This window comes from Periplaneta americana, chromosome 12, assembly GCF_040183065.1.
Source record: "Periplaneta americana isolate PAMFEO1 chromosome 12, P.americana_PAMFEO1_priV1, whole genome shotgun sequence".
NCBI classification, from domain to species: domain Eukaryota; kingdom Metazoa; phylum Arthropoda; class Insecta; order Blattodea; family Blattidae; genus Periplaneta; species Periplaneta americana.
This window is the reverse complement of record NC_091128.1, coordinates 55,618,548-55,632,294: the sequence shown is the minus strand read 5'-3', so window position 1 is coordinate 55,632,294 and position 13,747 is coordinate 55,618,548. Positions and strand designations below refer to the sequence as shown.

The 13,747-nt window shown below is 36.7% G+C and overlaps 1 protein-coding gene across 1 annotated transcript in view; it reads right to left on the bottom strand.

The window, feature by feature from the left end:
* Positions 1-118: 118 nt before the first annotated feature.
* Positions 119-13,747, bottom strand: part of LOC138710456 (tryptase-2-like) — a 33,412-nt gene continuing 19,783 nt past the window's right edge. Inside the window, exons 3-6 of the mRNA XM_069841354.1 lie at positions 8,414-8,500; positions 2,260-2,354; positions 1,675-1,856; positions 119-377 (exon numbers count right to left, since the gene is read on the bottom strand). Coding sequence (XP_069697455.1) covers positions 177-377; positions 1,675-1,856; positions 2,260-2,354; positions 8,414-8,478 — 543 coding nt within the window. The 5' untranslated portion in view covers positions 8,479-8,500 and the 3' untranslated portion in view covers positions 119-176. The remainder of the gene's footprint in view (positions 378-1,674; positions 1,857-2,259; positions 2,355-8,413; positions 8,501-13,747) is intronic.

Genomic DNA, 13,747 nt, shown 5'->3' with positions numbered 1-13,747 from the left:
ATATATATATATATATAAATAAATAACATTATTATTATTGTTATTATTACTATTATTATTATTATTATTATTATTATTATTATTATTATTATGCATAACTAAATCCTTGAAATTGCTATATATGATATTTTATTTGTCGAAGACGCATATCAAGGTAGACCTATTGACTTGGGCTTCTAGTTCCCCAGAATATGTATATTTGATTCTTCGTTCTCCAGGGTTTCAAAAATGGTGTTTAGGATCCATTGCCTGTGCGTCGTGACGTCAGTGTAGACACCGGGCTCTCCCTTCACTGCGCAGCCGTTTCCCCAGCTAACGACGCCCGTAAGAACGAATCCTTCCAGATCTTCGCAGCTCAAGGCTGATCCGGAATCACCCTGGAAAAGTATGCAAACTGTGACACTGTATAATGGAGTGTAACATTGTTTCTAATTCTATCGTCTTAACATGGCACAAGGCAGAGTTTGAGTCTTGGTGATAACAGATGAAGGTGGCCACTTTTCTCTGCCTAACGATCGCAACGATGGGCCATAAAAAGCATCGGAGACGTTCAGGTAAGAGTCTGATTCATTATCTGGTTAGTCTGTATATCTGATGACCGTTAGGGAGTTGCTTGATCTATCTTTTAGCTCTCTGATATTATTTTCTCGCAAGGAAGTTAGTACACAAAATAAACTGTATTGTCATAATATATTCAGAACCGTGCTTTTATGGTGATAATGTTCTCAAAATTTTGCGCATATTAAAAAAAATATTGGTGTTGAATAAAGTATCAAATTTTCGCGATAATTTCGAAATAAGAAAATAATGTGTGTGTGTGTCATTTATGTGAATATTCAACGTAACATTTTATGCACTTTCTATGTGCTGAATAAACAAGAATTATTTTATGAGGAAAGCTTTGGATAACCTTTCTTATAATGAGTACTAATTCACGTAGTACTAACGGGAGAAGAGTTAGGGGCAGAAGAAGATATCAGATGATAGACTACATTAAGATAATATATGGATCATATTATGCGGAGACTAAGAGGAAGGCAGAAAATAGGAAAGAATGGAGAATGTTGGGTTTTCAGTGAAAGACTTTTCCTTGGGCAGAACACTATGAATGAATGAATATCAGGAAAATATAAACAATTATTATTGCGATTAGTTTGTCACTGAGAAATAAGGAAAAGCTGCTAACTTGAATTTATTTGAAGCAAAGCGTTACTGGATTATGCAATAAGGTAGGCGATGTTTGGATCCTGTATCTCAACTCTATTCCCAATTATTATCTTAGCGTGTGCTCGATTACACTAATCTCTAGCGCTTGAAAATGGAACTAAACGCCAGCGCACAGAGAAACAAAACACAGGAAAATTCGCTCAGTGTCCATTCTTTATAATCCCTATTTGCTGTTGCGCTTGCGTACAATCTAAACTCTAACAATATGGAATACATATATCGATAATAATCGATCATCTGTGATTGGTCGACTGTAGTGCCTACCTTTCGCATTATTAATAAAATTCCCCGAAGCAGTGTTATTGTATCATCGTGAATTCATAAACAAAATATATTACAAATAACATAATATTGATCGACAAAAAACATGCCGCGATCTACCAGTCGATCTTCGTGATCGACTTATTGCCCAGGTCTGATCTATTGGGTTCAAAAATTGTCTCTTACCACACACGCGTCGGCGTCGCCGCCTCCCGCACACAAAGTGTCAGGCTGCATCTCGAAGTAGGATCCGAGAGCCTCCCTGCAGGCGTCTCTTGGAACAACGGGTACCGTGGCGCAGTGCAAGGCTCGTGGGAGCACCAGTTCCTTCGGCTGCAATGTCCCCAGACCGCAAACTTCACACTCACCTAAATACATCAGAAAGAGGTAGCCTAATTACAAAAGTTTTTAACAGACGTATAATGATACATAGTGGTGATAAACCAATGGTGTAATTACAGCGACTGACTATGTCAAACTGTTCATGTTATGCTTCTTTCGATTATCGCACAGATCTTCTTTTGGTACAACAGAACTCCGCTAGTCCGAGCCCCGCTAATGCGAAATTCCGGATAATCCGTACATGCCAAAGAGAGCATTACATTCATCATCTAGGAATGAAATGCTATCTATTAGCTTCGTATAATCGGGTAACACTGAGTAGTAAACGGAAAAGCATAAATTATGTGAGCATAGCAATAAGATTAAATAAACAACATTCTGAATTAGGCACATTGTTAGTGTCTAAAAAATTCTCTTCATGTTGCGTACCTCGAGGTTCGAAGCCGGGTGGTGGAAGAGTGGCAAAGAGTCCGTGTATATTCTCCTTTGTTTTCAGCAACGCCAAATCTATATTCTGACTCCACCTGCAGAAAAGAATAAAGCAGACTAAAATGATGAAGCGTTCATTGTCTATTGAACTAGGTACAATAGGTTTTAACTCTTTAGGCTGCTTTGATATAATCGTATAAATTATAGTTAACAGTCCACTTTAGTTGTGAAATATATACTCCACATCTAAACTGATAGGAACGTTTTCAGTTAATATTCTTCCAAAACTGGAAGGTAGGATTTCAGAATTGGATTAAACTTTTGATAGAATTACACTTTAAGTCTTGACTTATGTTTTAGAGGGAGGGAAATGGTCATACAAACTTGAAAATTCAGTCCTTTAATAGTTATTAAAATAGAAATACTTTTAGCTCTTAATCTGTAAGCAGTAATGGCATTTGTGTCTGGAAATTCAGAAAATGTAACTTTTCATGATTTTCACAATAGGTCTAAGGAAATTTTCACTCATTAAAGTAGTAGGCATCAGTAATAATGACATGCAGGCCGTAGCCGGGAGAGGGACAGGAAGGAATCGGGCCCCTCAAAACATTTTGGGCCATCCAAATGTTAAAGTACCTATATTTCTGTATCAAAATGGACCGTCAGTTGTAGTGGTCCCATTTACTTACTTACTTATTTGCTTTAGAAAACCTTCAGTTAGTTCCCTCGTTTAGACAAGAGATGGTACGACAGCGACTAAAATATTTCATTCAATACATCAGGTATTTGATACATAAGTTCCCACATAAGTGAAACGCTTGTGTCGATTACGCTTTCGTAAGCCACTATTTCATTCATATGTGCAACCTCTTTAAGATGGAATATTTTTAAAACAAAATAATATTGACAGCCGTGCGAGTTGTTGAAAGGTTATTCAGTTCACTGAATTCAGAAACTTATATTCATTATTCCTTTGTACACTACTGTTTGTGAAAAGTGCAATATTCAGAAAGATTGGCCCGAACGACTCCAAACACGGGAGATGTGTAGAACAGTGTACCACCAATAATATTGATTACGTTTCCAGAGAGACGGCGTACACATAGGCCAAATAGTGGCGTCTCTGAAGCCTGGTTCAGACAGTGCGTGTTTCTGTAATGGATTCCAAGGTGGCTGCGCGGATGGGTACCCTGCGTGCTCACTGCTGGCTCCCGTGTTGCCTACGGTGATGGTAGTTGTTCACACGGAGCTGGCTCTTTTCACAGTTCAAATTGGAAAACAACGAGTTAGAAAGAGAAAGATATAGAGTGGTCATTGCGCCGCCATGTTTGAAGAAAATTGAACGACCGTCGGTAATGAACTTATGCGCCCAAAACAAAGTGGGCGTGGTAATAACTGATCTTAATTTCGTTTGCATAAATCAGTTAAACTGAAGTGGAAAAACCTAGTATTTCGTCAAATACGTGCTAGGAACTTAATCTAAACTTATGTACGCTAAATTTAAAATACTTGAGCTATTCCTAGAAGGAATGCTTAAAAGAATAACCTAAGCAAAATTGTCATGTAGTATGACAAGAAGTCCTAGCAAATATACTGAAGAAAATGTTTATATTCCTAGGTTCTTTTAAATGCGACCTGCAAGATTGCCTATAAAATGAACGAGTATGATTCGGATGATTTTATTAAATTGTTTTCCCAGTCTCTACACGTTGCAAAACTATTTACTATACCATAAGATATAGAATGAAAGTAGGCCCTATCTGTAGTAAACAACCTTTACCTCCAAGCTTGTAACGTGGGTGAAACATGACAAAACACGCTTTCAGTTTTTTTGTTACAGTAAAGTATAATTATTATTGAAATGTGAACGTGAGGCCAACAGCCGGCTGGTCTGTCTGAGCCTTTCAAGGGCTGTGGCACCACAGATAATTATTAGTGTATAAATGAGCACCCACGTACAATAATGGGGTAAGTAGTTACGAAATATATTCATACTTATCCCATTATTGCACGTGGGTGCTCAATTATGTTCTTTCATGTCTTTCCAGTCAAAATACTAACAACAATACGACCTACCCCAGAGTTTTGCGTTATTTTGGATGCGAGTGTCGAAATACAATTTTAATATTTGATTGCTATTACTAGGTTTGAAACGGAATTGTAGTGGTTTTATCCGTATTTAGTTTAACTTTATTACTAGTGAACCATTTATTTGATTAATCGTTTGTCTTCGAAATAGGCCTACTTCTTATAAGCTACAGCTCATCGTCTTCTTGTATAAGCAGTAAGGACAGAAGGAGCAGAAATAAAGGATGCCGGTGTCGAAATACAGTAGTTTTAATATTGTATTGCTATTTGTTTTTCACTGGGTCTGAAACGGAATTGTATTGGTTTTATCCGTATTTAGTTTAAGTACATTACCAGTGAACCATTTATTTTGTTTATGCCGGGCGTGGTTACACATTTATGCATGAAAAAAAAATGCTGCTAATTAACAAAACTATGGACTTAACTTCATAAAATTTATATGAAATATGATATATCAGTTGTCTTTTTCCTTTTGACATTGCAGTTATATGCAGCACACACAACAGGCATGTTTTTTCTTAGTTTTTTTGTACTTCTTACCTCCGTTATACAACATTGTAAGCAGACGAATTTTTACAAAGGTGGGCGCTTAGCTCAGATCTGCCGTGTTTCGCGGTGGCACCGCAAAGAGCGCTGTACAGGACAACATGGCCACTCTATAGTCTTCTCTTTCTAACTCGTTGTTGGAAAATCATCTGCTGCTTCATCTGTTGCCAACACTTATGGTCAAAAAGAAACTAAACCGTGATTGTAAAACAACTAAAGTCCTACATTAACAGTAGTAAATGTCGTAATAAAGTAATTAAGCCATAAGTGCAAAACAGCTAAAGTCCCAGATTTAATTGTTGTTTCTTAGAAACTAACGAATATAGAAAAAAAATAGGCTTAGTTGGAAAACAACGAACATGGCGACATAGTTTCAGTGGTGATATTATATGATCATCTTTGGTTTCCAGTCTGCAAACCATCACGAAAAATAGCAAGGAACCTACCCTCGAAATCCAGCAAGCTAGCCATCCAAGGAGCCACCTGAGCGCATTACTTACGGCGAGTGACCACGCAAGCTACCCATCCGCGCAGCCACCTTGGAATCCATCACAGAAACACGCACCGTCTGAACCGGGCTTTATATCACCAGCAAGGTCAATGTTATGCCTTCCTCAGTTAGTGTAGAGCTTCCAAACGAAGTGGAAACGTGAAAGCTAGTGCAGGTATGCCTCGTCGACGTGGAAGGGCGCAATATCAGCACGTGAGTGAGTTCGAATTGGGCAGAACGGTTGGTCTCCGGGAAGCAGGTTTATCATACCGTGACATTTCGGCTCGTACAGAGCGTGCTGCTACGACAGTGATACGTGTGTGGAACCAGTGGAAGAGGGTGCTGGACCACGTAATGTGACCACAGCATAGGATGACCGCCATCTTGTCCGCATGGCCGTAACGGACCGTACAGCTTCATCCACAGGGTTGAGTCGACGTTGGAGTACTGCAACGGGTGTGGACCTGTCTGCATCAATGGTTCGTCTCCGTCTTTTGACGGTTCTATATATTCGAATTTTAGAGCCACCGGACATAAATACAATGACTCGAAGGAAGTTGTGTAACACGATGCAGCGGTAAAGTTTACCAAACATTAACTAAAAATGAAAATTTGTACAAAATTACCTACGAGTTTATGAAAATTACTTTGACGAACAAGTAAAAGAAATAAAGCATAAATTTTCGCATTTTGAGTTTCAATTGAAATGAAGATGGACCACAGCACACAAAAAAGACCATACATTCATTAAGAAAAACAGTGATTGACTCAAAGGAACATTCGCGATTCCTAAAGTAGTGAATTGATCGGAACGGCTAACGGACATTTCAGGAGTTGGATGAGAGAAACAAAAGAAGAAAGAAGATGTGCGTAGAACTACAGATACGAAAATATTGAATTTAATATGCTGCCCAGGTGAAATTAGGAACTTGGCATGTTTGTTGAAGCTAATCTTTCAAGAAGACAACAGGAAAGAATAGAAACTAAGAAAAAGTTAAATTTATATATTTGCTATAGCGTGTTACAGAAGGCAAAATTGGATTGCTATCCGGATAAGGAGTCATATGCTGCTACTGATACTTCTGCTAAGATGAAGTTACAAAGTTTATTGGACTACACGATTACATGATTGTTGACGTTCTTGGAAGTAGTTGTAAAAACTTTAAGTGACGACGAAACGAAAATAACTCACTGGTGTTTATTTGCAAATAGGGATGTGACGGATGATGGGGAGCTCAATATAAACAGAGATTTCAGAATTATTATACGGTTCCAATACAAATATTTCTCAGAGTTCATTTCTACCACTTCAACTAATTTGTAGCAAAATGAAGAGTTGATCTGGCAGAACCCAACTGCTCCTTCGTGACGTTTTTATCAGCCTATTAGAATAAGATTTGTCAAAGAATCTGCAGACATAACAAATGAAGACATTTTCTCATGAACCATGGCTGTCATCATCATCATAATCATCCGACTGATGAATGTGAGTAAGATTGTAAGTAATAATAAACATGAATATTTAAGTTAAACTTATGTTTTGATTTTAATGAATAATTAAATGGCTTGAAAATGTAAAAATAATATTTTTTTTCATAAAAAGTATTTCATATCGCTTAAAATAAGTTACAATAAACTAGGGAACAACTGGATAATACGCACTGTAGAGCAATGTCGATAGCCGACGTTGCTCGCTGGCCACTAGTCACCGGGCCGTACCGAGCCGTGTCAAACAAAAGACAATCGAAATGGTGGTAGTAAAATTCGCGACTATATTCTTAAATAAATCACTCCATTACTCAATTGCATGGTTTATGCAGTACAACAACGATGTTTTGAATGCACTAAAAGAAGATGCATATGTAGTAAGATAACCAAATAAAGGGAGAAAAAAAAGGTGTATTTCACGGAATATCATTAAAATAACGGAAAGTAAATTTCCGGTCAATGTTCGTCAAAGCGTTAAGTACGTAATTATGACAGCGTTGCAGTTCTATTTGTGACCTAGGGAAAATACTTAGCCTTTTACGAAAAAAAAATTAGGGACCATGAAATTATTCACCGCTTGAATTATATTATTGTTTATCAATATTACGAAAAAAAAACTGTCATAAAGGCCATGACCGACTAGAAACACCGATACCGAAGAGATAAATCCATTCGGCCATGATGAAACAAAAGAAAATGCGAGAGATATTTTAGTTCGAGATAAAATGGACAAACAATTTTGATGACCGTACTGTTTAGTAACTGAAGATCGCTTGTAAGATCTGTCTTAATCTTCTATGTAGAAATGTCGTCCAAACAAATTGGTGGTCCAGAGAAAAATCATTGAAATAGATGAGAGTAACAGTGGTGCTATCTCTCAGTAATGTTCAGAACGAAGGAGGTAGAGAGAAAAAAAAAACAAATTTCTCCTTCTAACGACACCACAGACCAGTTCTTATTTTGGCAACATTGTGTATTTAGTTAAATTTGGTCGTAATCGTAACGACACGGTTCAAATCTACAGTGCTAATTCTCCAGTTTAGCTTAAACTAATAAGACAGCATGTTTAGACTCAAAGTACAAAAATAATTTTGGCCGCCTAAATCAGCCAAATATCCCGCTGTGCGACGGCCACAACAGGCCAGCAGCAACGACCTCAACGAGTGCAAGTTTTCTTCCTCTCATTCCTTCCTTGAAGACGAGAGCAAATTCAGTTTATAATATCTCAGCAATGACAAGAGCCCAAATCAAATCTTTTTTTTTTAAGTAAAAATTTTCCGATTTCTAATTTTCAGAATTTTAAATTAATTTTTCAAGTTGTCTTTACATCTCAACCGAATACTGAATTTAGTATTCTTTATGTAGATTCTTGATGCACGTATTTTATGACGCTTTATTGTGTAATAACTCAACGAAAGAGTATTTCTAACGCTCAAAGAAATAAACACCAATAAAAGTAACGGGGGCAATCAAGTATAAAATAATGGATGAAACTAATTCTGTGGTGACAATAACGAAACCTTTAAAGACTGGAGTACTAACCCGTGACTACGAGGGTGTTTGACGAGTCTCTCCAGGCTGTACTTGTCATCGTTGTTTATTTGCATCTTGAAGGGGACCGGGATCCTCCTGAAACAATATTAGGTCTATATTCTGGTAAGTAACAAAATGCTGAGCTCTAGTCGGGCTCAAGCCTCCTGACGTTTGGGACGTCTTTGCGTACATGATACTTTTTATTCGTTTAATTAAATTTTACTAGCGAGAAGTCATTTTTCTAAAGCTTGCTTACTTTACAGTTTTCCCCTTTTATTTCTATTAAACTAATATAAACAATACCCATACCCGAGGCGAAACTCAAATCCACAACTCTTCGGACCAAGCGGTAACGACAGCAAAAGAAACTTACAACCTTTATGGAATTTCATGAGCAACTGTACTTCCATCTAACGGTCGTTACCAAAAATGCATTTTCGACGGCGGAAGCTCTAGTGGTTGTTCTCATTTTATGTTGCCATTTTACAACAGTGAACAATCTGATATACAGGGACATCATTTTATTTTTACTTCAATTTTTATTGTACCTGAGATTTGAATGTATTTCACTCCCACCCCTTCTACTAAGGAAGTTCCAACTCCACACAGAACCAAGACCGCAGATAGTAAGCAGTACTGAGTTACTGAGTATAGTACGTTCCAGAAATATGTTCGCGTTTTCCAGTGACGAAAGAGCTTTCAATATCGAATCATGTTTTTGCACAGGTACTGTCCGTTTGCCTACGTCGCATCCCGATTTCCCCCACCTGCTTCTGCTCGCCCCTCTGTAATAGCTGGGCTGTCTTAGCTCTTTTCTGAAAACATTAATTTCTCTTAGGAATTGGACGTTTACGTAATATTATACAGCTGTTTAATTTAACTTAAATAAAAGGGCCTCGTTAAGTAATTAACTGTCACGTGATTTCCTCCCTTTCTACAATCCTGCGGCATAACCACTTGTACGGACAATAGATAGCATGTCTGAGTAATTTTATATTTTCGGGTCGGGCAGAAGTGAAGATTGAATTTACAGTACGTAGAGTAGGTACAGAATTATTTCAACATGAGTTACTAGTACGAAGGACGAAACTGGCAATTGGAATTAGATGCAATAGTCTATAGTGCGATAATATGCACAAAAGAACTGAAGCCTGTATCGAAATGAACGGCCACCATTTTCAAAATTGTGTTTAAATATTCATATTATGATTATTTTTCAATTTAACTTCTTTCTCTATATTGTACGCTAATGTGCTGTAGACAGTATAATATACACTGCGTAATGAATACGTTCGCATGGATAACTCACTTCGTGAGTAAAAACACTTATTCTTAATACAGTACTGTACTTTGATTAAAGAAAAACCTAATGAAAATTATCAAACTCAAAATCGCGATATTTCCTAGTTTACGTAAATGGATGAACTACTTTTCTTCCTTCCTATACCTAGTAGAGTGATTTGTGTTTTACGCCAGTATCATCGAACTCCAGTCTTGGAGGTGGGAGCAAGCGGTGTTTCCGGTTCTCTAAAGGTATAGACAGGTTAATATTAAAAATGTTAGTAAAAATAAAATGATGTCCCTGTATAATTATGTGATCAGGACTATGCATAAGGACAATCTTCCACCGATTGTAAACTCAGACCCAGACACCACTTGCGCTCGAGGTATGGACTATGCATGTACTCACAAATAAAGGGAGAGATTTCTTGAATACAGTACAGAAAGATAAAAACAAAAATTCACATTTTTACTAGCATGTTATGGTTTGTAAGAAATTACAGTGGTCATCTATTAGGACCTTCTGAAAAAGTATTTTAACCGTGCGTCGGTCTAGTATCAGCATCGCTGGCTGCGGACCGTGTGGATTTGCGTTCGGCTCTGCCACGAATTTAGGACGGGTTTAAAGGTCTGAAAAGGGGTTCCATCAGATTCGAGTATACAGGGTGTTTCCGGGCTCGTGTTACAAACTTTCAGGGATGATGAGGAAGGGCACGTGTATCAATTTGAGATAAGGAACCCCGGTCCAGAAATGACTGAGTCGAAAGTTATAAGCAAAAATAGTTGTGTGGAAATGGAATTGTAATTTCGCACCACGTGCCCTCCTTCCCTTAACCTTGGAACAGTCGTAGAAAGATGGTATGGGCCGGATGTCTCCTACGTGGGTACTTGTCGATACAATCTGTGAGTTTGTCTACTGTTCCCATTGGCTCATCCGTATTCGAAAATCAGGTCTGCTTATTCCGCTCTCGTGTATTCCTCCATTTCACTAGGACTGATCGACTGGACACTGCAACTTGTACACAAACACTGTTGTCTACACACGTGCATATCAGGACCGACCATGTTCGTTATCTGCATTGCTTTAGCGTAGTTTCCTGTGCCCACCCCTCAGACAGCGCAATGAATGGAATACTGTAAGTAGACAACGTAAACAACGTCAGATGAATACAGTATGTGTAAATGTACAGATAAATACAAATAAATAAGGTGTACAGAGAAATAAAATTATTTCATTCCCACAGAAATATTTTTGCTTGTAACTTTCGACTCAGTCATTTCCAGACTAGGGTTCATCATCTCAAATGGATACATGTGCCCTTCTCCATCATCCCTGAAAGTTTGTAACACTAGCCCGGAAACACTCTGTAGATTTATACATTCGATGTCCTTAATCATTAATTTATTAGCCGTTGATATCTGCTCGTTGCACCTTAAAATAGCTTAAAGTAGATCCCCACACGAAAGCGTTCATACTGACTTCATCCTACGTAGAACAAGTGATATAACACAAATCCGTATAGGTAAGAAGATCTTTTGAAGTATTATGATTATTAACACTGTAAACAGAGTAGCTATTGAATAATGCAACATCAGAGAAGAAAGAAAAACTTGTGAATAAGAATGTCAGCCCGATTGCTGACTGCGTTGTGTATAGCTGCTCTTAAAAAGATGTTCTTGTCAGTAAGTCGTTGAAATCAATTGATTTCCAATAAACATTTTATTTTTGAGTATTTTTTATCAGTTTATTATTATTATTGTTATTATTATTATTATTATTATTATTATTATTATTACTGAAAGCAGTATGTCGATCAGCAAGGCCAGTATTAGTGGAAGTGATAGGTTCAGTGAATATTGTGGCAAAGTTCGGAAAATGATGTACGAGTATATAGGCTATAGTGTTTAGATTTTCTTTAGAAAATATATTGTGTCCAAAATTAACTTTCTATAAGTGCCAAAAACTAGGCTACATTGTAACATAATTTACAGTTCATTTTTGATAATCAGATAAGTCGATCTTATTGTTACATATATCAATATATTAAAGCTTTTTTTCAATATTTATAGCTTAACACAATAAACAAAACCAAGTTACATATCTCTGTTTTGTATATTTATATTTGTACGAACGTTTTCACCCTCCAAGGGGCATCATCATGTAAAACAATATTAAAATATCATAATTATGTCTAAAATCAAGTATATAAAAAAATGTGCAAGACTGTTTATCGTGATCCATAACGTATGAAGAAAATTTCATATTATAGTGTGCACAAATGAACATGTTAAAATGGACTAAAACAAATGTGTATTAAAACGTACCGTGAAGAATCATTATTAACATACCTGAATGGCTGTATCTTGTATGCTATGTACGATATCAAGAAAATGCATTGCTTAATGCTTAATATGATTTGCGTACAAAGATAAACATCACTGCTAAACAGTAGTGAATTATTCCATATTTTTTAATATTTAATGTGAATGATACTGTCAGAGAAGATTAGTAAATTTCCCATTTAATGGGTATATGGTGAAATCAATACAATGATGCAAGTTGTCAATATTCAGTTTTCAAACATATGAACTTTCTATTTTATATGTACTAAAACGTAAGTTGCAAGAATAATGATAGTTTGTTATATAATGTTTTGTATACACGACGCAGAAGTATCACCAAATGTTGAGTTAATATTGTTCAACTGTGGTCAAGTGTTGTTCGATGTGACGATGGGTTGGATATGTTGTTTTATAACGGTCATATAATTACCATCGTATGTTCAAAATCGTAATCTGAAAGCAAATATTTGATATTATACTAAATGAAGAATGTGAATTTGACTTTAGGGTTGTTATTTTATATATCAATACTTAGATATTGGTGATCGGAGCTGAATGATAGATGTCTGTTTGTGCGTTTGTATGTAACTAACCAGATGATATGTATTACTTGCTGTTTCTACTTCCGCGAAGTGATATTGGATGTAGAAGGGTGGGGGACTATATTTTATTGAATCACAGAATGTATAACGGGTCATAGTTATTTATTAAGTTTTCTTTTATTATAGTCCCATGTTCTAAATATTGTTTATTTATGTAGAATTCTCCGGGGCTGTTTATTAGTTTAATGTCTGAACATGTTCATTTGTGTACACTATAATATGAGATTTTCTTCATACGTTATGTGTTATGATAAACACTCTTGCACATTTGTTATATACTTGAATGAATGAATGAATGAATGTATATAATTGTCTTTAAGTAATATACAGTATGTACCTTTTGGTGAGACGGCACTTCACATTATTAGTATACAGTGCCGTCTCCCCGTTTTACAACGCCTCTCGTACAAGTCATTTAGAACATCACTTATTTTTAAGTTATTATTGCAATTCTTCCATAGTCTTTACTTGTCTGTCATCAATTCTTCCACTACTTTACTTCTAACCCATTATCATACCAAAAATACTATACTTCTAATTATTGACCCCCCCTCCTGTATGACACATTTTCCTTCACTTCACATCTCTAACTATTTGCACTTTTCACTGCTAACTTTTCCATATTTCTACTTTATTTAGGTCTCAGTGTTCTTAACTCACGCTTTATTTTCCCTCCACACCATTTCCTTAAGTCATACTGTTTTTTCACTTTATTTTCCCCTCTTCCTTCATCACTGCTCCCTGAACTATCTCCTACTTGCGTTACTCTACGTCTCGTCAGCCTTGATTTAGATCTTAGTTCCTTCACCCGCTTCGGAATTGCTCCCATCTGCTGTCCATTATTTCCATTCGCTTGCATTGAAGTCTTGTTCTTCTGTGCTTGCTGAATACTAGTTCGCGTCACTCTAGTTTCTTCTTCAGATGATGTCACTGCCTGCTTTCCGAAAAATTTCGCTGAGTTTAACACATTTGCATTTGCCTCACGTACACTCTCCATACTTGTGTCACTCGCCTTTAGATACGATATTCTTGATTTTTTCTTTCAAAAATTTTCTATTCCTTTCCATGAGCCTACAATTGGTTCCTTTAACGTTACTAGACACTCCTCTACACTAAA